Genomic DNA, 22,166 nt, shown 5'->3' on the forward strand with positions numbered 1-22,166 from the left:
GCTTTGCCGGGGTGGGGGGGGGGGGTGTCGGTTGGCGCTCTCACAGGGAGCGGTGATGGCGACGTACGTGAGCGAGCTGGAGGCGGCCAAGAAGAGCCTGAGCGAGGCGCTGGGCGAGAATGTGAAGCAGTGAGTGCGAGAGGGGGGCGGCCGAGGCCGAGCAGCGGCGAGGGTGTCCCGCCGGGCCGGGCCTGGTTGCTGCGTGGCCCGTTCCTCTTCTCCCGGCCTTCAAAGGGTCGTGTCTGTGCGGCAGCCTCAGCGCTGGCCTGGCCCCGGGCCCCTTTGCGCTGGTGGGAGAAAGCAGTGGGTTTAGGAACAACGCTTTTCGTTTGGTGTCTGCACTTCTCTGCTCTTCCCTAGGTACTGGGCCAACTTGAAACTCTGGTTCAAGCAAAAGATCAGTAAGGAGGAGTTTGACCTGGAAGCACGCAGGCTTCTCACGCAAGACAATGGTAAAAAGCCATCCTGTGTTTGTTTTCCTGCCGGTTCTAGTGCTCGCTTGCCCCAGCCAGGCCTGGGGGGAGCTCCTCCCTGCTGCATGTTGCTTCTCGAACAGGGAAATTGCAGTGAGGGAAGTAAGAATGGCCGGGGCTCCGGCAGCAGTAGAGTTAAAAAGGTGGGAGGTGCCCTGGCCTGCAGGGGGAAGTACCGTTGTGGCTCCGGCACTGACAGACAATTTGGCTCTGTGTAAATACGCTAAAAAGGTAAAATATGCTGTCCCAGCAACCAAAAAGCCATTTTTTATGTCACCGTAGAGACCCAGTCCTTTCTGTATTGCGCTCTCCCTTTGGTTGGGACTGAATTGGTGGTGTGGCTGAAGTGGGGGAGGGACCCCCGAATTCACCTAGGCGATTGTGCAGCCGGCAGATCCCCTTCCTGGCCTTTAGGGGTGGCAGGCTGGAGCGCTGAAGGGTGAGATTCCTTCATCTCGCCTCCGCATGGGTCTGCAAACATTGGCGAGCATTGCTGGGAGCTTTGTGGAGGTTCCCAACTTCCACATTCGTGATCCCTGCAGGGAGGGGCAGGGAGTTTGTTGGTGCTTGGACTCAAAGGCCAAAGGGCATCCTGTAACCCTCTGACCCTGCTTATGAAGTTTGTCTTTGCTCTTTCTAACGTGCAATTACTCACTCTGTGTTCCTGTAACCCTTCTGCGAGGAAGTTGCATTTTATCTAGAACCTATTGGAGTTAACTTCACCTTCCTGGGGCTGGCTCTTACTGGTCCTTTTCTAGAAAAACCAAAAGCCTTGCTACCGGAAGTCTGCATGGCAGGAGGGACAACTGATCCTCCTTGGACTGGCCTAATACACCAGACGTTTCACGTTGTGTGCTGTAGGGCTGGGTTTGTGTGTGTGGCATGCTGAGAAGTGACCTAACTTGTTTCCATGCCAGATGTAGTATCCTTTTTGTTAGTGTGGTAGTAGCAGATTCTGGGTCCAGTAGAAGAAAACTCTCAAAAAAACTTAAATTGAAAGTTCGTATGTAGCTAAGCACGTGGGGAAAACATGACTGTGGAAAGGCATAGTGAGCTACTTTAAGATCGCTTTGAGGGGGTGCTGCTGGGCACTGACGTGTTGCTAATGAACTGTCTGTCTTTATGCAGTCCACTCTCACAACGATTTCCTCCTGGCTATTCTTACCCGATGCCAGATCTTGGTTTCTGCACCAGGTAAGTCCTGAGAAGCTTCATGAAAAACTGTTGGGTAGTAACGCTTTGCTGCGTGTGTGTTTGGTGGGTTTTGTACAAAACACTCCAATTTTCTGGGCCTTAATATTCATGTTCTTTTTGCCACACAGGCAAAAGGGTAGCAAAGTAGCGATCCAGCTGATTTCAGCAGAGATGCCTTTATCAACAAGCTGCATGTGCTTGGTTAGATGCTAACGCTGGATTGCTGTGTGCAATAAGGTGGTTTGATTTCTGGACTGGGTGTGTGCTGTGAGCTGAAGTGTAAAGGGAGATGCTGCTTTGTCTTTGATCTGCTTTGCTTACTGCTGTGCCTCTCTCTTCGGAACTTGGTGATACTCTTTGTTCTTCTCTCTGCTGGGGATATCATTTTGAGGAGCTGGATATTCCTGACTGATCTTGAAATCGAGTACGTATATCATAGAAAGATGCTTACTGGGAATGCTTACGTGAGTCTTGATTGAGCTATGGCCAATTAACCCAACCTTCTGCAGATAGTTAACCTTTTGACTTTGTAAGCATTTAGAAAGGCTGTCGTCAGGGTTGCAAGGTATGTTTTATTTGGTCTTCAGAAGAACTCTCAATCCAGAGATCTGATAGGAAGGAGAACTGAGCTGCAATTCAAGACGTGAAACTGCTGTGTAGTAAGGGAACGAAAACTGTTACTGCCCTGAAGGGCTGAGACTGGAGAGATGAGGTTTTTGCAAGGAGAGAATACCTGTTATTAGGGTACCTGATGTAGTTAGAGGAAGGAAAAAGTGCAAAATTTATGGATAACCACAGCTTTTTGTGTTGTAGCAGGTCCTTAACTATACCAGCTGTGCTAATTAAATGCTAACCTCCCCCACCTCTGAACTTGCTTTGTTTGGTCTTGAACTTTACAAATACCTTTTGAGTCCTAGACTTGTCCTCTTTAGTGGTCTACACTCATGTAATTTGGAAGACTTATGTCTAAATCTTGCTACTCCTTGCTTTTGACTTAGAGTACTTACAGCTGGATTATAAAAAGAGCACAAGAACAGTGATTCCCCTGTGAGTATTACCTGAAGTAGCAGAGTCTAAATTAGGAGGGGGAGGGAGAGAGTACCTGCATTCTCTGAGCTCAGCACTGAGCTGATGTGCGTGTTGGAGCAGAGATCATAGCTCAGAGGTCTTGCTTCTGCGCAGCAGTAGTCAAGTTAGAGCCCATCGCTGTGTGACTAAAGTTGGGGTTGTTTATTCCCATGTGCACCACTCTGTGCTTAACTGTGTTGAATTTCATTTGTCTCTTTATCCAGTCACTTAGTATTGTGCAGCTCTTCTGCAGCCGTCCAGTCAGGCTTCATTTTCCCAGCTTGAATAGCTCAGATTTGTCAGCAAACTCTACCAGCTCCCCAATACCCCCTTTTTTCAAGGCTGTCTAGGAATGTATTAAAAGTATGAGCCCCAACACAAAGCAGTGTGGTGCTCCACAGCTGCTTTCCATATGGCCATTATTTCCTGCCTGACCTTTTTTAATTTCAAGTCCTTGTAAGGACTTTTCCTCTTGTCCCATTGAAGCTTATTCTCTTTAAGAGCCTTTGAAGAACCCTTCTTTGTGGTGCTTCAGCAGATCTGTGACAGCATGTAATGGAGTGCTTGCTGACCAGCTGGTCACCTTCAGTGCTTTCAGGCAGGCTTTTGTTGGCTCTATGGCCACAGATCTGCATATGCCAGCTCAGTTTAATTGTGTGTATGTGTTCTTAAAGACATGGTTTAGTGCTCTAACAGCTAACAGTACATACTGCTAGTCCCTTTTAGAGTCTGTTTTGCTCTCCTCAGATCAGTGCAACCTCCCAATGGTTTTGGAGCTAATCTGTAAGGAGATACGTCTTTCTGGGCCAGTGACTGGTAGATCTATTACACATGCATTTTACTAGCCAGTCCGCTGTGTGTGGCGTAGCGGATTGTACATGCAAGCCCAGGAAGGTGGAATACTAGATTGTATGTCTAGATTTCTTTTTCTCTTCCTAGATGCCAGTCTGACACCTGCTAGTTTTCTGTTGTTTTTTTTCTTTTTTTTTTTCTTTTTTCCCCCCATGTAAGAATGGAAAGCTAACAGGCTTTTGTCTCCACCACTGTCTTTTGGGTAGAAGGTGTTTACTTCATGATTCATGGAAACAAGTAACTTTAAAGAAGTGTGCTTCATGCACTTGTCACGCCATCACATGGGTTACTGATGCATGTACTTTCCACCTTCGTGTGAGAGAGACAAGGGGTAAAGAACCATCTTTAAAATGCTATTTTGTATTAAAAAAAACCCCAAAATGTGTGGTCAGTGTTAAAAGTGTGCTTCATATTGTGGCATTTGGAATAGGAAACCTTGGGGAAGGTATTTTTAAGGGGTGATTATAACATTTGTTGAACCATGCAAACAAACCCATCTGATTCAAATTTTGCTGCCCCTGGTAGTAGTGGTTCCACCTGGGCTTATAGGGGAAGACAGGGTGAATGTGACCCTTTGTGGGAAGGCTTTCCATTTCCCCCTCTCATCTGCTTAGGCTGTTGGTCACACGAACTTCAAATTCTGGTTCAACAGCCTGTGTGGCACAGGATGTTTAGGCCTTGGTGGTGGAGAGGGAGGGAAGTTCATATCTGTTCCAATGTGAAGAATGACCAGTTGCTTTAATTCCTGCTGAGCTCCCACTGAGGGCACAGCAGGATCCTGAGTAATCCTAAATCTGAATTCTCTGTCCTTTTTAAAAATGGGTGATGATGTTCCTTCTGGTAGTCATGTTTGTAAAGACACCCATAAATACTCGAGTGGCACCCAGCTGTAATGTAGCTGGGAAGTTGTGAAAGTGCCTGAAGAGAGGAACCTCCCAGAAACATGCTACCCAAAATACTAGAGAGTGCCTTAATGGTGATTTTAGGTTGGCTGTACCAACAGCCTGAGCACTGTGGCGCACTTCCCATTACAAGAAAATGGCTTTCTCTTGGTATTCTCTTTTTACCAATATTTTCAGAAGTGCTTTTCTGAATTTTTGCATCTGGGGTTTTTCTTCCCCCCAAAATTCCATCAAGAGAAACTCCAGTTTAAAGCCTTTCTTAACCTTGCATGAACTTGCTTGCTAAGCTTATCTTGTTTGTTGGATGATTGCAAGCAGTCAAGGTAGCAAGGTTTCTTGAGTTAATACATATCTCACTTGAACTGTTACTTCCCTCCTTAGCTAAATGTTAACAACAAAACTAAGACAATTGCAAGCACTTGAGTTAGTGCTGTAAGGATTTAATTTATTTACTAGTAATCTGGAGCTAACTAAGAGATGGTTCACGAATTAGAACTCTTGCTGGGATAGCAGGAGCATTTTGTTATATTAGGGTTGTCCACAGACTTTGCTTGAAGGGCTGCCAGCTGTGAGACGGGCTCAGGTTGCTCATGTTCCACTTCTCTCCAGTGAGCTGGGAAGGGAGGAAAAGGAAGAAAATGGAAGTGTCGGTTGTTGACAGAGGAGGGTCTTCAGAATATATTTGACTAAACCCTTGTCCCTGCAAGAAGATTAAAAAAAAACCCAACCAAAACAACTGAAGATCAAATAAACGAGGGTGGGAACATGCATGTTTCCTGTGCCTGGCTGCTTTTCTCTGTCGTGACTTTCTCTGTATCTTTGTCCTTTCCTCCTGTGCAGTGCTGGTACAGCACGTCAGGAAAACCTGACACACTGTCTGGACTGGCTGGTGCCATCACTGCAGGGATGTGGCAGCTCTTAGAAAAACATTCTTATCTGTTGCTCATCTTTGAAGGGCTATCAGCAGCCATTGCTGTGGCTTGTTAACATCTAATTGTCTTACTAGCAAGATTAAATAAAAGCTGCTAACATCTCTGAAGTTTCATGTCTGAGCCAACCCAGCCTTGTCATTTGTGGCCAGGAAGGCAAGTATTGGTTTTCTTAGAATACAAGAGGGAAATTTTGCTTTCTTCATGTAGTGCAAGTCAGTCTTGCTAATATGAAAACCTAGAAAAGGAGCCAAAAAAATTCTGCTCTGGGCTCATTATAATGGGGAATAGGAGATAGTGTCTCATCTTTTCCTTGTTCTAAGCCAAGTCTGGCTAAGTTTGTTAAATGTGCAGGTTGAGATTCAATTAAGTTGCATCTTTCAGATCTACTGTCAAAGCCTCCAAATTTAGTTGCCATTTACTTTAAAAGTTACTATCTTATATTTTAAAATAAGGCATTTAAAAAATTCAGCATGTGCTATAACCTATTAATCTGTAATACATTGTTGGATAAAAGGGTAGTGTTTGCTATTTCTCTCTCCATCTGTTCCACTTTCTCTGTCTCCACCAGCTGGTCACATAGTTAACTACGGATATGTTTGTAAGCGAAGCTGTGAAGGAGCTGTATGACACTTTTGACAAGGAGGAAGGGCCTCGAGTGGGGTGACATTGCAAACTAGAGAGATGTGCTTTTATTGAAAGGTTTGAAATGGGCCAGGTGATTTCTGTGTCTGTCCTTAACACACCTAATCCCCCTCCTGCCTAGAAGGGGTCTGACCTGCTATGGAAGAGAGGAGGAGGAGAGGACTTGTCTGTAAAAAGCAAAACATCTTGTGGGAGAAGTAGCATTATTTTGATACATCTAAGATGTAAGTCTGGAGATCTCGATGAAGGGCAAGAGTGGTCCTTGAGACGATTGTTCATGGTTCTTTCCCACACCCCCTCTACTGCAATGTTGTAGTGATGAGTGGTGACACCAGCTTTTGATTTTCTGGAGAGGCTTTATTATCTCTTAATTTCCTATAATTGACCAGTGGATTTTGATAACAGGGGTTGTTGTAGACTATTGGTTTTCGCCTCACTAACAGGATGTAGCTAAACTTTTTGGTAAACTTTTTTTATAAGGAGAATATGCCATCTTTCTATGTGAATGTAGGTTGTTTCTAACCCCTTCTCAGCAGCTGACCATTCAAAAACTTCACCTGAATCCTCTGGTTTAGCTTGATCATGTGTTAGAAGTTTTTTTTCATGGCAGAGGACACTGCGCTCATGCTCCAGCTATGAGTGTGGGAAGTTCCCCATAGCCAAGGATTTACAGCCAGCCTCGTTCCCTGTAAACAGGGCTGTAGTATAACTCTACAGTTTGGCTGTGCCAAACCAAGGAAGGAGGATACTGGTGACACAAAGCAGAGGCTGCCTCTGTAGCCGTGAAAGGGCTGTCCAGTCTTTGGGTTGCACTTCTTGTTCACTGTCAGCAAGTGCATATGCATCCAATGCAATGTTATCTTAAGCCCTAGTGTGCCTAAAGGAATTGTGCATGGATCCTGTAAACCCGTTGGCAGGAAATCTGCTAGGCTGTCCTTGCCGAGAGCTGTGATTATCAGGATGTGGTTTGGCCTACTGTAGGTGTAGCTGTCAAAACAGCATACAGTGGACTTCTGAGCAGTCTCCTCAAGGTGATGTGGCCAAATGTAATTATTTCTTGGTACTACACAGTAATCTCTTTTTTAGCTGCTTGCCAGTTCTGGTCAGTCAGAAGCTCACTGCTTATGTTGGTGTTGTCCTGCTCCTGGGCTCAGTGGAGCTTTGCAGTTTTCTCCCCCCTCGCCTTTCCCCTCAGTGTGACAAGAACAATCAGTCATGATGTTTAACAAGGGTCTGAGACAACGCTTGCTAAAGCTGATGAGGACTGTAAAGGTAGATGTAATGAGTCAGACTGCTTGATCCTGCTGGTTAATGTCTGATCTGATCCAGGAGTTGGTGGGAGGAGAATCCCCCTCCAGGCAAGCTGCTGTCATCTTCCTGATGGAACAAATTACTTGTTCCTTCTGTGTGGCTTTCCTTGGAGGCTGTGCTTATCTCTCTCCTTCGGCCATGGGTTTTTGTGTGGTGTGTGGATGGAAAGTTCTCCTTAAGTAATGGGTCATAAGTAAGTCAAGCTAGCAGGGGTCTGACGAAGGGAAGGGCTGCCAAAAGCATTCTCCCCTGTGAAGTCCTTCCTCTGGGCCATGGCTGTTGATTTTGGGTTAAAGCTTAGCAGGAGGCCAAATGTTAAGGGTTTTTCTGTGTGGACAGTTTCATCCTGGCCCTAAATCAGCAACACCTATCAAGTGGGTTTTTTTTCTTTTCAATTTGTAGAAGGTGCTGGATCTCTGCCGTGGCCAGGTGGCTCTGCAACTAAACCTGGAAAACCCAAAGGAAAGAAAAAGATTTCTTCGGTTCGACAAAAGTTTGATGTAAGTCTCCACAGTCAAATAGTCATGGCTCTCTGATGTTCTGTTGGGGGTGAAGAGCTCTGCACAGCATGTAGTTTTTGTTACTACCAGGGATGACGGAAGTTCAACACATGCAATGATGTACGTCATATTTGTTTTGAGTTCTGCACTGGGGCAAGAACTGAGGGTTAGTGGCTGCTGCCTGTCTCATGGAAGCCTCTTGGGAGAAAGGCTACGGTGTGACCTGGCTTTGTTAGACACCAGAGAACACATGGAAGAACACCTAAATGTCAAAGTTGCAAAAGCTTGTGTTCCTGGGACCATTGAGGAGTACCTTTAGCTCTGTGGTCACTGCAGTAACGCCTGGGCAGGTCTTTCATAGTCTCATTCACCTTTCATGTTCTCTGTAATATCTTGTTCACTTCACACATCTGCCGCATTCTTGAAGCAAAAGTGATTGCCTATTTATTCAGGCAGTCAGGCAGAATTCTGTGATTGTATGAACCCCTCCACATGACTGCAGTCCAAAGTGTTAGAAGTAAGATGTTCCTCGGCTGGAATGTTCTAGAGGGTCAAGTTGTTTCAGAATTGAAAGCGCTTTGCAAAGATGCTGTCTTCTCATAGGTGGCAGAGAAATGCGCAAGATCCGGTTCGCTTTGCAGCAAAGGCTCTGTATGTGGATCTGGTACTGTCACGCATCTGTTCTACAGTTGTTTCTGTGCTGCCAGACCAGTGTGGAGGGGGCCTGGTGTGAAAGAGGATTGGGGTGGGGCACTGTCTTCCAGGGATGGAGTTTGATAAGACTGTTCAAACTGAAGTAACAGTTTGTTGAAAGGGAGAGTGTCTGTCTCTTACTGAGCCAGATTTATCAGGTGTCTGAGCACATTGTGATCCAGTTCAGTTCTCTGACAAGGCAGAAAACTAACCAATCACAAAAGACCCCAAACCCCAAGTTTTTCTTGCTGGTTTATTCAGCTGGATCAGCTTTCTTTGCGGTTGGATGAATGCCAAAGCCAACACAAAGGAAGAAGAGGCTGGGGATAGGGGAGAAAGGTGGGGCTGTGAAACCTCCCGCTCTTACGCTGTGAAAGGTTAGCTTGGCTCAGCCGAAGTGCATACCGCACTCCTAGGGACTATAATTAGGCACTGTGTGTGTGTGCTTCAGAGAGCAGTGTTTCAAAGGGATGCAAGTCCAGCTGAAGGCTCATTGTATTTAGAAACTGCTGAAATACTTTGCAGTGTTCACAGCTGCAACCTGAATTCTGCTGGCAGTCTGTTATCTTTTTGTTTTCAAACTTAACCATAACTTTTCAGTAGCAAGTAGAGGAGAGTTTGAGAAGCAAGTTGTGATGTAGTGGAAGTCTTGGAATTTGGTTTATTCAGATACCCCTGTGTTACGCCACATTTCTAGTGTGTGTTTATACATATGTTCCTGGAATGCTTGATACTAAGTACTGTATGAAGTGTATGTTATGATTAACGAGCTTGTCTATTATTAGTGGAATTCCTGAGTAGTGTGAACTTGAAGTGCCTTGATATTTCCTGATGTTTCCCTCACTGGTCAGAGTAACAGTTGTGAATGACCACAGATTCATTCCAATTGGCTTCTGCTGTCCCAAACCACATTGCTCTTGAGTTGCCTACATTTTGAAGGTTGTCTTTTCCAGCTTTCCTGTAATGAAAACATAAGTCTTCAGAATTACGGGGAGGGAAAACTGTTTTCACATCATTAGTGGGTGGATTGGTTTTTCACTCTGAGTTAAATGCCACACTGTCCTTTGAATGAAGCAGCCCCCCTTCCTCTCCTGAAACGAAGATGTGAGAAATCCATTTTGCTGTATATTCATTGTTTATATTTAAAGTATGTGTTTGTCTTGATGCCCCATAAAAGCCTTGCAGCAATCTTCATTCCAGAGCCACTGGATTTGTGGCTTGGAGAGTTGAGGGACTGTCCAGGAGTTGTGGGAGCACTCGATGAACCAGGGTCATGTTGTTCCCTTGTGGGTTGGGGCTGGGCCAAGCACATGTCTGGGCTCAAGGATCAGTCATTCCTGTCTGCTTTTTCCTCCCCCTTTACGTGGGGACTGAGGCTTTCCGGGAGCCACCACAAGCACTCAGAGCTTGAGACACCAGCACAGCAAGGGAATTGTGCTGGAATAACCGTGGTCTGGGAAACGGGGGTTGCCACCTTCTGGTATGAATTCCTGTTCTGTGATGGTTTTTTTTTTTTTTCTAAATAACTGAGTCAGTTCTGAAAAATAGCCATAATCTATCTCAGAATCAGTGGCTGCTCAGTAACACAGCTCTGCTTTGAGTATTGAAAGTGCATGGGGGAGACTACAGTATGAAATTGAGAACAGGAATTTGGCTAAGCTGTTGCATTTGAAGCTTTAAAGAAATGTAAGAAGCACTTCATCACACAAGCTTAGGATCACGTTTTTTTAATCTTGATGGAAACAGTACAGTTAGTAACTAAAAATACACCCTTCTGTACAAGAAATGACTAAATAGACAAGGACTCTTCAGTGTAGAAGGAAGTGAATGAGAGATGTGAAAGTCCATAAAATCATCACTGGCCCAGATAGCGTGAACAGAGATAAAAGGGACAATGGCTGACCACACTTGAGACGTACAGGAGAATCAAAAGAATCTAGCAGGTGGGAAGTACAGAGCAAACCAGAGGAGGTGACTCTTCATGTGGTGTGTTGTTTCTTGCTGCAGGATGTTGTGGAGACTCAAGGTTTAGGCGGTTCAGGGTGCTACTGGACAAGTTCATGGGCTGTTTAATGAAAGGACACCAACACTGGCTCAGAAATTTCTTCAGTCACAAATTGTTGGGGGTTGGGAGAGTATCCTGGGGAGGAATATCACTCTGCTTGTCCTACTGTGATATGTTTTTATAGGTGTTTGCTTTCCGACTGGAGAAGGGATGTTTGGCTTGATGAACCAAAGGGTCTGACCGAGTATTTATCAGCTGATGCTCTAATGTGTTCATAACAGCACCGGTTCCAGCCTCAGAATCCGCTCTCTGGAGCCCAGCAATTTGTGGCAAAGGATCCTCAGGAGGATGATGACTTGAAGCTGTGTTCTCACACCATGATGCTTCCTACACGTGGCCAGTTAGAAGGAAGGATGATTGTAACTGCGTATGAGCACGGCCTAGACAATGTCACAGAGGAGGCAGTGACCGCAGTTGTTTATGCTGTGGAGGTGAGACTGGGCTGGGCAGCAGTGGTCGTCTCATTATAGCAGCAACAAAAGGCTCTGTGTGCTGTATGGGGTAGCGTCCCTCAGTGGGGAGAGGAAACCTGCTTCTCTAATTGCCTGTTTGCCTTGGGAGGAATAAGATGAGAACCAGAGGGCTTCCAGATTGGTGGCGTTATAGATGTAAAGTCTTGGATTTCTGCTTGCAAGTGTTAATTTTGAAGTACTTGCATATGAAGAACTCCAGGTATGCTTAAGTAGCTGTTTTGGAAAATGCTGTTCTTGTCACTTAAAAGCAGGGACAGAACGGGAACTCCAGTTTAAACAGTTCCATGAAAAATAATCCATTATAGGCGCAAGTATCTGGCATGGGAGTGAGGTGACAGAATCGGGTAATACCTGCAGGTGAAGTGCGTGCTGTTGCTGGTTTTGGCCATCAGTGGTGCATTACCTGACATATCCCAGGAATGATACAGCCATGACTTGCAGCCTTGATGTGTGGATGGTTTTTTTTGGAGTGAGGATGTGGTGGCCAACCTGAACTCCCCATCTGGGGGTGAGGCCAAATTAAGAAGCAGTTGTCTGCTTGTTTTTTCAGGCAGTTGCTTCTCCAGCACTTTCCAGGCAACTGAACAGTCTGAAAAAGAGGAGTGAGTGGCTTTTCACTGTAGTTTTAGGGCCAGTATTTCAGTACAGGTGTACCATCTAGTGCCAGTTATGAAATCTCTTAACTCTTTATCAAAGGGATCAGAGGTTGGGAGCTTCCTAGCATTTAAGAAACCTCTTCTGACATCTGAAGCAGCGCATCACATATTAAAGTACAGTTCACAGGCTAACGCATAAAAGTACTTGCACAGTGCCACGTTCTCTGTATCCAACTGTATCAGATACAGTATGTGAAAACATACTGTAACTTGTCCAGATCTTGGTTTCCCTTCGTCTTTAGGTCCTTGTGGTTGTAGCAGCACTACTTCTGTCTTGCCAATAGGTGAGGCACTTCTCACAGCCATGGCTTGGTAGAGTGAATAAATCGGCATGTGTAGTAAGACTGTTTTTCATTGCAGAACCATCTTAAGGATATTCTGACATCTGTGATATCCAGGCGGAAAGCCTATCGTCTGAGAGATGGCCATTTCAAGTATGCCTTTGGAAGCAATGTTAACCCGCAGCCATATCTGAAGAACAGTGTTGTGGCTTATAACAATTTAATTGAGTGGTAAGGAGCTCTCAGCACACTGCTCATTTCAAATGCAATTTGCTAGTCCCGAAGTCACCCCATGGTTCAGTTTCTCTTTTCACTTGGTAGAATCTGTTAATAATGGTGTTTAGCTTTCACACACTAAGAAGGTATCAGTACGGAGGAGTGTATGGCTAAACAGAGAGGGAGAATATGGGGATTTCTCAGCAGTGGAGTTCACGACAGTGTTAAGTCTCTCTTCCTTGCCTGTGCTTGTCCATCAGTTCATGAAGGTTACCCCTGGCCCTCTGAATGTCCTCGTAATTATTGTTTTTTGGAAGCTGTAGTGAGTGACATGGGAATTTTGCTGCTCTCAGGGAAACTGCCTGAAAGGCAGAAGAGCCATTCTTTTGTGGGGGCACCGCTGTTGTGCCACAGGAGTGAAATGTCAGTGAGGACCTGCAGGACACTGCCATCCTGTCATTTCCTGCATCCAAATGTATTTATGGTTCCTTGGCATGCCTTTACAGCTAGCAGAGCTTCAGGGTCATCTTGTTCTCCAAAGTCTTAATGTCAAACAGCTTGTGCTGTGCCTCTGGTAGTATGTGCGTATGAGAAGGCAGTTGTGTTTGTCTATGGCAGCTTCTAGAAGTTGACAGGAGGTCGTGGGTGTTCTGAGATTTGATTGTAGCACTACAAATACTACAAACACAATCCACTCCAAACAACTCTGCCTAACGGCTAATGTCTTTCAATTTAATGTTGTAGGTGCCCTAATTTTTGTGCTGGGTAGAAACTGTCAGCTGTAAATAACACAAGTTGCCCAATCGAGATCAGTTAAGCAGGTTTGAAGCATGTTGAGGATCACTTTGCACTATTTTTATTAAACTGGAATTTTAAAGATATTTTAATTACAGCTGAAATAATATTATGCACAGAAGGGATAAGTCAACTGACACAGAAAAGCAAACCCTGGGGCTAAGCCCCTGCTCTGTGACTTCCACAACTGGTGCTGTTTTCTTGACTGGAAGGTTTTACTGCCTGCTCTGTCTATAGCCCTCCAAACTGTGCGACACCTTCTGCTGGTCAGAGTCTAACTCCCCAGCCCCCGCCTGATGATGCTGAGCAGCAGGCAGCTCTACTCCTAGCGTGCTCTGGAGACACCTTGCCAGCGTCCCTCCCGCCAGTGAACATGTATGACCTTTTTGAGGCATTACAGGTAAGCTGTTCATGTTACACTGTCGTGTCACAGGCAGCACTGCCCTGAGTACCAGCTACCAGTCTCAGATTTGGTTACATGCGTGGTGGGGGATTTGATTTCTCCTCCTACAGTCTGTTTCCTTCTTTCCTTCTCAAATATACAATTCTTTGGCTTTGACTTGATCCCACTGTTAGGTAATGGTTAACATATGGTCAGCTCGTCATTTAATGCCTGTTCTGCTCCCCTTGGTCAGAAGTTGGTGAGGAAATCCCTGTCTCTTCTCGCTATGTAAGAAGGCTGTGTAACTCTTCCTCTCTAGCAAGGCTGCAGCAATTATATCAGAACTTGAGCTAGACTGAGATTTTGACAGTGATGCAGCAAAATGACTTGCCTCGCATGTCCCTTCTTACTCCTCATGTTCCACCTGGGTACTTGGAGGAATACTTGGTCCTGGCGTGCAGGCTGCTGCGGTGGGTTAGCTAGGATCACCCTAACCCTGGGGAGGTGTCTAAGGTAGGCTGGATGAATCTTCCCGTGGAGATGTATGCCTGTGGTTCCCTCCCTCTCTGGCAGCTCTGGGGACATTCAGGCTACTTAGAATGTCTAAAATTAGCTGTGAGAAATTGCCCCTTGATCGCTGCTATTGTGAACAGGCCTTGAGATTTTGTCTCAAGGCTGCAGGGGCAGACCATTCATTGTAAGAGCTGTAAACAAGCATTCATCTCACGTGTTTAGTCAGATAGACTTGTTTGTAAGATTTTGATGGCAATTTGTTTTTTGTCATCTCAAGAGCAAAATGACAGTATCCTTACCGTGCCACTTCCTTACAAAATGGTGTAACAGGCAGTTGTTCTGTGCTGGCTGCTGTGGCAGTGCTGGCAAGTTGCAGCTCTCCTCATGTGTGACAGCCTGCATCCCTGCTCTGCCGGGCTGGTGCTCTGATCATCCTGTAGTAGAGGGAGGTTCTTCCATGGGCAATATGGGGAAATGTGTATGAAAGTGTTAAACTTGTTTTCTAACGTGTATTTCCAGGTGCACAAAGAAGTTATTCCTGCGCACACTGTCTATGCTCTAAACATTGAGAGAATTGTCATGAAACTTTGGCATCCAAACCACGAGGAGCTACAGCAGGATAAAATCCATCGCCAGCGCCTGGCAGCAAAGGAGGGCATTCTACTCTGCTAGAGCTAGGCAGCCCTGTCAGGCCTCAGGTGGCTACGGTGCTATTCCTTGGACTTGACATTCAGATGCTTCTTGCAAACCTGTGTCAGCATTTCAAGGATGACGTAAGTTATGAGTCAACTTTTCCTATGGAAATATGACTGAGTTGTGGTACGCTTTCTCTGCTTCCCCAGAGTCATGTGCCATGGAGTGCTTGCAGCAATCCCACTGAATTGGAAAGGAGAAACAAGATTTGTTTGCAAAGACTGTTTTTTAGGAAAAATAAATGTGAGGATGGAAAGTGCTGGTTTTAAATAAGGTGTATTTGTGTTTTCTTTTGTGAGCATGGGGAATCTGCCTCCTCGCCCTCCCCTCTGGTAGTTTCCCTTCTGAGCTCAGTCTCCAAGGGCCTTGTCCAACTTCTGTTGCAGTTGGTGGGATCCTTTTCCATTCATTTAACTGGAAACAGGGTGGGCTCTTGTGAAGTGAAGATGAGCAATTCTGTAAGCTGACATTGTTCCTCTTCTACCAGGGGAACTTCTGTTTAGAAACTCTGAGAAAACAAGGTAAAAAGGGAAAAGTCCTTTCTAGCCTGTCTTTTGAACTGTTTTGCATCACAAAACATGTAGGTGTGCACTGTCATAGGAATCTCTCACCAGTTACCAAAATGCGCAATAAAATCAGGGTTGTGAGTAATGTTTTCATATCAGCCTAGTCCTTGACTCACCTCTGTCTTGTAGTAGTAGCGATCAGATGTTCTAGGAGTTGTTGGACTAATGACAAGAGGCAACCTCTGTGCCTGTCAGTACAGCTAACGATTTAGCCATCCCAGCAGGCAGCTTGACCATCACTGAGGTGGGACAGCAACTCCTGAATACAGATACTAATCAACTGTTTTAGTGTTGCAGACTCCTTGGATTTGCAGCATGAACAAGATGTCTCGTATTACTTCACTGTAAAAAATATGCAGCCACACCCCTTTCCACATGGGGAGGTGTGCAGATCGCTGTAAAAGGGGAAATTCCACCTGCTATGTTTCAGGTACTCTACTGTCTTCCTGAGTCAGCTGTGTGTTCCTCAGATGCTGAAGGGAACAGGCTTATTATAACACAAGAATTCTATTAAAGTGTCTTAATTACTATATTACCTGGTTTTAACCACACCTATGGAGGTACCTGCTGAAGGATGACTTGGCTTATTGTACCTCCAGATAGTGGAATTGAAACAGCTTCCTCTGAGGCAATATGAAAGGGGAAGCTCATGGTTCCCCTCCATTTTAGTTTTCCTCTGTTTGGGAAGTATTTGGGTAGGAGAGCTGTCATCTTTCCCCTTTCCTGTGCAGTTTCCGTCTCTACTGCACCCCCAGGACTGAAGAGGGTGCAGGTCCCTGATGTTTCCTCCCAGTTATATTTTTTTTTTATAACTTCTATTCTTGACTCCCATGACTGTTCATATTGGATCAGTGTTGTAGCAAGGGGCTGTGCAGCTGTCACTGTGTTCCTGGTGTCCTGCGTGCCCTTGTGGGATGTGCTGTGGAGTTAGGCATAGCAAGAGGCAGTGCCCATCAGTGGCTCTCGTCATGAGAAGACCATTTTAAGATTGTGAAGAAGCTGGGAAAGGCTACAGCAGGGCCTGGCAGGATGAGAGCAGTTGTACCTGGTAAGTCATGTCTCTTAGGGTATGGCAGTGTGTGGTTAAGAGGGAAATGGGAGAGAGGAGATGCAAGATTTCTTTTGGTCCCTTTCTCTCAACTGCCATTTTTCCTGTATTTTAAGCATACATAGCTGTTCGGAGCAAGCCTTAGCTTTAAAGTTGACCCCAGTGGCTTTTACATGACAGTTTTTAAAAGCAACATTGAACCTGAGTAACTATGTGGTAAGATCATCAAGTCACCCGAAGTACGGACTCTGGGGTGTGGGAGGGGGATTTCCCAGATAATTGTTATGCTTCTGGTGTAAAATGAAAGCATTAAGTTTGTTTGCTAGAAACTTTGGGGCAGCTGTGACGATTTCAGATCTGAAGAAAGCACGCAGCCTCCGACAGCATCACAAGTGAGTTCTGAAACAAAATACTAAGTATGGCACAAGAAGTGCCTCTCTCTTCTGTTTGCATGTGCTGGGGGGAAGGCTCTGCAGACAGAGCCTCATATTCTGAAGAGCTGAGTCATCTATTCCACACTGAAAAAAGTGGGTTATTCGGGACACCTGCTAGACAACAAAGTCTTGAATAAGGAAATCCTGTCAGCCCCATTTCACAGATCGGAAAACTGAAAGGCACACGTTCTCAATGCACTTTCCCACAGTCTGAGGTCTCTTCTGGGGTAATTTAGCTGGAAGGGATGTCCGGAGGCTGCTTTGTCAACCCTGTGCTGAAAGAAGGGCCAAGTTCAAAGTTAGAGCAGGTTGTCTGTCTCCGGAGATGAGACCAGAGAAGTGGTGACATCTTCTATTCCAGTGTGTGACCATGTGACACTGAAGGTTTTCCTTGCATCCTGTCAGAATTTCTCATGTTGTGCCTGTGCCTGTTGCCTTTCAGCTTTTCCTGAGTCTGTCTGTGGCTCCCCATCAGAGAGTAGCAGATAACAGTAAGATCTCCCTTTTGCCTTCTCTCCAGGCTGAACAAACGCAGCTTGCTCAGCTTCTCCTTATACCAAATTATTATCAAGATGGCCTCCACTGAACTTGCTCTGGTATGTCACTGTCCTTGTGCTGGGGAACCCAAACTGGAACCAGCTCTCCAGGTGGTCTCACGAGTGCTGAGCAGGATCCCTCCTCTTGCCCTGCTGGCTGTACTCCTGCTAGCGTTTGGCCTTTGCTGCACGGGTGTACTCCTGACTGCTGGGTTGCTTGTCCACCCACACTTCCAGGTCTCTTCCTGTGAAGCTGCTTTCTTGCCTGTTGTCTCCAGCCTGTTCTGGTGCAGGGGGTTACTCTATCCCAGTGGCAGGGCTGTACATTTGCCATTGAACTTCTTGAGGTTCCTCTCAGCCTGTTTCTCCAACCTGTCTAGGTTCCTCTGAATAGCAGCTCTGCCCTTTGGTGTATGAACCACTCCTCCCAATTTGGTGTCATCTCCAGGCTGGCTGCCCATATGCTCCATCCTATCATCCAGGTCGGTAGCAAAGATATTAAAACACAAGAAGCCCCAGTATAGACTCCTGTGTGTTGGTCCCAGTATTGAGTGCCACTAGTAACCAGCAGCCAGCTGGACTCTGAATTGCTGACCAGTGCTCTTGGAGACCTGCCCTGAAAGCAGGGTTATGGTACTGATACCTATTGCTGTTAGGCTGGTGGTTTTCACTGTGACATGACATATGTCTGTCTTCACTACAATAATCAGCCCTCTAAAATGAGTAAGATTACTGAATTTCAAAGCAGCAGCTCAAAGTAGCACTGAAATTAGTTTGGAAGGGTCTGTTTTCTGCCCCAAGATCCACCAAGAACCTGCCAGGTCTATGGCAAGCTGAGCTTGACCAAAACTTCCTTGACAGATGTTAGCCTGAAAAACTGAGAATGGAAGCTTTCAGAGTTTTCTTAGGCAACCTGTTGTGCTGTTTAGCAGTCTTCACCACTGAAGGCCTTTTCCACAGTCTTGTGCCTCTTGCAGCGGCTTAGGCCTAGAACTTGTCATGTTCACCCCAGAGTATTGTATGGAGAGAGAGTAGGCAAGGAATGAGAGATCATCTGTCACATCCGTAGTAGTGAGAATTGCATCTTATGTTCTTAATCCAGTAGGAACTATGCAATGTACTGAAAGTTGCCACTCAGGAGCTTCTAGTGCTTCTAGCTTCCATTTCTAGGTTTGCAGTGGAAAACCATTAGCCACCACATGGAGAGGGGAAAAAAGTGCTTGAGAGCTTCACCAGGCTTACTTCATGGGCTGAGTTTGGGTGAAGATGGCCATCTGATCTCAGGATGTGGCCAATGCCTCTGGGAGTGTTGGATGCAGAAAGACAATCTCTTATTTTTACTTTTCAGACAGTTCCAGCTGTCAGACCTGGCTTAAGTCTGATCAAGCCTTTACAGCTGGGTGCCAAGGATCCTAGAGATGTGAATGTAGCCCTCCTCAACACCCCTAAATAGCCAAACTCTTGCTGCCAAGACTGGTGACCAGGAAAGATTTTTCTCATTGCTGGTTCACAGCAGAAGCCTGGAGCATAGCACTTGCTATCAAACATGGACTGCACTGCCTTTCTCTTAGCTTAACTGCTCGTATGTCCCTTCCCAGCCTTCCCACTCTTCTGCAGCCGAGGTGGACTTTTTTGGTTGTTGTCCCAGTTCTTCCTTCCTAGCAGAATAATCCCCCTGTTGTAGGAAGCTGGGATTGGGTGTGATGCAAAGAGTGGGCCCTCTGTTTGAGGTCCAGAAACTGTGTGCCAGCAGTGCCTAAAAATACAGATTCTGGTTTCTCAATAGAGAAAAATCTAAACTAGTGACTTTGTACCACCTTCTTCCTACTCGACCTCTAGGAAACTTCTGGCAAAGAGAGGAAAATGAGGAAATGAGACTGCTTGCATTTAAGAAGAAACCACATGCACTGCATTTCTGTCCTTAACCGTGAATGCCCAAGAGCCCCAAACTGGGTTTGCAGAAATGATCTGCTGTCCAGCCAAGCGAAAACAATACCAAGAAAGGAGACCTCCTTTTGTCCTCCTGGGGTGGAAGGAAGCGTGTGACCTATTGCTGCAGTCTGATGTCAAAGAAGAAAGTCTCCACAGAAGAGGGGCTGCCTTCCCAGTTCTGAGAATGCAGCTGCAGAGAGGGGTGGTAGTGGCTGTTCCCTGTCAGGGACTTGTAGGTGATAATGGATGTGTCTTGCTGGCCTGAAGTCATGTGCAGAAGGGTTTGCAGCAGTGCTGCAGCAGTAGCATGATGCCAGCAAGCTCTTCTCCCAGCGAGAGGCACGACTCGTGCTGCTAGAGGAGGGCTTCGGCAGTGTAACTTCAACAGGCTCCTAAGAAGTAAATAATTTCTCAGAGCCGAAAGGTTTCCTTGTGGTGTTGCCTTTCTTCACCAGTGTGGTTACTGGTGTGGTCTGGTTGGCAGGAGGAGAGGACGAATTCACCAGCCTGCCTTGCAGTTACTGCAGAAAAGAGCTTTATGTGTAGCTGTGGCTGTAGCCTGGGGCAGGCAGGGAAACCAGACAGCGTCAGGCAAGCGCACCCTTTGTGTCCCTGAGGTCAGTATTCGCCAAACCTTGAGGCAAGCACAGCTCTGTGTGCTCTAGACACTGCAGGCTGAAGGGACTGTTGCAGGCTTGGCACCCCTCAGGCTTGTTTGCCTAGCAGCAAACGGTTAACAAAGTGTGCAAAGTCAGGGCACAAACACTACTGTCTGCCTTCCTCAGGTGTACAGAGACCATAGTTCACACTGAGATCAGGGCACCGCAGCTGCCTCCAAGACTTTGCATCTTCTGAGGAGTCCTGTTAAGCGTCCTGGGCATCCCCATGCAGACCCAGCTCTGGGTGGGGTTGTGCAGCAATGACAGGAACATGGTGCAGATTTCTTTCTGGGTCAAGCACAGGCTGCTGATGACCACTGAGCTGCTGCTGTAACCCGCTTCCAGCCCTGAGTTTGATTATGGTCCAAGGTCCTGATTAGATGATTATTTTTTTTTTTCCTAGATCACAAAAGGCAGAGGTAACTGGACAGAAGACTTGTGTTAAGAATAATTTTTCACCAAGAGTTGCATCCAAGTGAAGCTTTTTGTAGCCTTTTTGATTCATTTCTTGCCAGGAAATGAGTTTGTCTCCAGATAACATCTGGCCAATGGGGTTTTTATGACTGCGGAGTATCCTCAGTCTGAGGATGCTTGGGTGCAGTATTGGAGGCCTGGACTTGGGCTCTTGTTCTGCCTGAGGGCCATTTAAGTGAGGACAAGAAGTTTCTGCATTTGAGTTTACAAGCAGCACCTGGGGCTCTGCTTGGACCCTTGATGTCCCTGCAATGAGTACAGTGTATGGAAAAGAAACTGCCACTGCAGTGAGTGTTTGTGGCCCCCTTGCCAGCTTAGGTGTGCCTAGCAGAGCCATTCCCATCACACATCCTGTGAGCAGACCCTTTGCCACAGGTCTAGCACTTACCCTCGCCTTGGGGGGTCAGCTGCTGGGGAGCTGTGCCTGGGAGCAGGGCTTGGGTGCCCAGCTGGGAGGGTGCTTGGCAGCTTGCTCTGCTCCATCTGGATCTGATGCCTGGGTAAGCCCTGGAGGGAATTGTTTCTGAAGAGAGCTCCCTCAGAAAGATGGCAGGCATCGGCTTAGTGACTGCCTCGCTGGGGGTGTGTTGTTGGTTATCATTAAAAAGTATTGTTTCCATTTGAATATCTGAAACCAGTTTCCTGTTGGTAGGTTTTGTTATGTCTTTGTTAAATTTAAAAGCTCCCAGAATCAGATATCTGCTTCTGTGCAATGACAGCCACTTCTGAAACTCCACTTCGATAAGAAGAAAGAGGAGCTGGGTTGCTTTTGTCTCACAGGAAGGGCTGCTGGCCTTGCCATGGAGCAGCCTGTAACCTCTTTAAACCCTTTGAAGGTTTTAGACCTTGTTTTGGAGTGCAGAGGCAGTGCTCCTGTCCAAGTCCTGGCAGTGCTGCATGTGGGCAAAGGCCTGTTCCTCTTTTCCTTCCTTACTCCTCCTTCCACATGCACAGCTGGCCAGCTTGCTCTTGCATCCCTGGAGGCTGGCTGGGGCTGAGCAGTCATCCCCAGCAGTTCTTGAGGTTGTTATCCTGCCACAGGTAATTACAGACAAGCCTTCTTTCTGTCTCAGTGTGGGCTGGACTGCAGTGGTAAAGACACTGCAGGGAACAGTCTCCCCAGATGGTTTTATTTCTATGTTGGAAGCAGATACTCCAGAGAGGGTTTGGCAGAGCCATCAGCAGGTGCTTGTCTGTGTGCTGTAGGAGGTTCGCGCAAAGCCCTTCTGTAAACTGTAGGCTTGATTTTTCAGATATTAATATTTTGTTATTAGACTATATGAAATGCTGATGGTAGCAGATACTCTGTGTTGCTTTAGGGAAAAGCAAAGATTTCAGACGTTTTTCCACTGAAACTTTCATTTCTCACTAAACCACTATTTTCCCACCAGAAAAATCACAAGGCAGCTCAGCCTCCTTTATTTTTGCCTCTGCCCCCAACCTCTCCAAAATATTCACCAGAAGATTGTTCCAAGTTGTCAAATCTGGTTTTTAACTCTCTAATAAATAATTATTTATTAACTCCATAATAAATGGCTTCAGAATAATGCTTATCTACCAGCTTCTCCTCTGTCCTCATCCATTCTCTACTGTGCTCCTTAGAGATAGGAAGAGGGGAAGCAAGAGCAAGGCTATCTATTGGGTTTGCTTCTGTGCCCTGGGAGTGCTCAGTGGAGATGTAGCCCTGCTGTTTTGCAGGTGGCCGATGGCTCGCACCAGAGGTTTGGTGCTTCAGGGGTGTTAGCAGGTTTTCTCCTTTCTGATGTGTTGGAGGTTCATCTGTATGAACCCCTCCTGCCCTGCAAAATGTCTCAGCTGGACTCCCTGGCTTTTCCTCATGCCTTTGAGCAAGGGAAGTGCGAGAGCGGGGGCTGGA

At 46.2% G+C, this 22,166-nt stretch overlaps 1 protein-coding gene across 4 annotated transcripts; it reads left to right on the forward strand.

Annotated features, from left to right (window-relative positions):
• The first annotated feature begins 20 nt into the window (after window positions 1–20).
• Window positions 21–20,844, forward strand: TADA1 (transcriptional adaptor 1). 4 transcript variants are annotated; one of them, XR_775256.1, is made up of 9 exons: window positions 21–129; window positions 361–452; window positions 1,602–1,667; window positions 7,777–7,874; window positions 10,854–11,063; window positions 12,122–12,273; window positions 13,291–13,453; window positions 14,468–14,721; window positions 20,220–20,844. XR_775256.1 is itself a non-coding variant. In XM_010581225.1 (8 exons), the coding sequence occupies exons 1-8, from the start codon at window positions 56–58 to the stop codon at window positions 14,618–14,620; spliced, it is 1,008 nt and encodes a 335-aa protein (XP_010579527.1). In that variant the 5' UTR covers window positions 21–55; the 3' UTR covers window positions 14,621–16,017. The 4 variants fall into 4 exon arrangements, 1 of the variants encoding a protein (XP_010579527.1); XR_775255.1 differs by lacking the exon at window positions 20,220–20,844 and adding an exon at window positions 18,574–20,200; XR_775257.1 differs by lacking the exon at window positions 20,220–20,844 and adding an exon at window positions 19,065–20,198.
• The last annotated feature ends 1,322 nt before the right edge of the window (window positions 20,845–22,166 follow it).

The sequence above is a fragment of the Haliaeetus leucocephalus genome, unplaced genomic scaffold (assembly GCF_000737465.1).
Source record: "Haliaeetus leucocephalus isolate CR32 unplaced genomic scaffold, Haliaeetus_leucocephalus-4.0 Scaffold76, whole genome shotgun sequence".
Classification (NCBI taxonomy): domain Eukaryota; kingdom Metazoa; phylum Chordata; class Aves; order Accipitriformes; family Accipitridae; genus Haliaeetus; species Haliaeetus leucocephalus.

Coding starts and splice junctions, on each gene's coding strand:
- TADA1 (XM_010581225.1), top strand. CDS start 56: ATGGCGACGTACGTGAGCGAGCTGGAGGCGGCCAAGAAGAGCCTGAGC. Junction 453..1,601: donor GCTTCTCACGCAAGACAATG/GTAAAAAGCCAT, acceptor GTCTTTATGCAG/TCCACTCTCACAACGATTTC. Junction 1,668..7,776: donor GATCTTGGTTTCTGCACCAG/GTAAGTCCTGAG, acceptor TTCAATTTGTAG/AAGGTGCTGGATCTCTGCCG.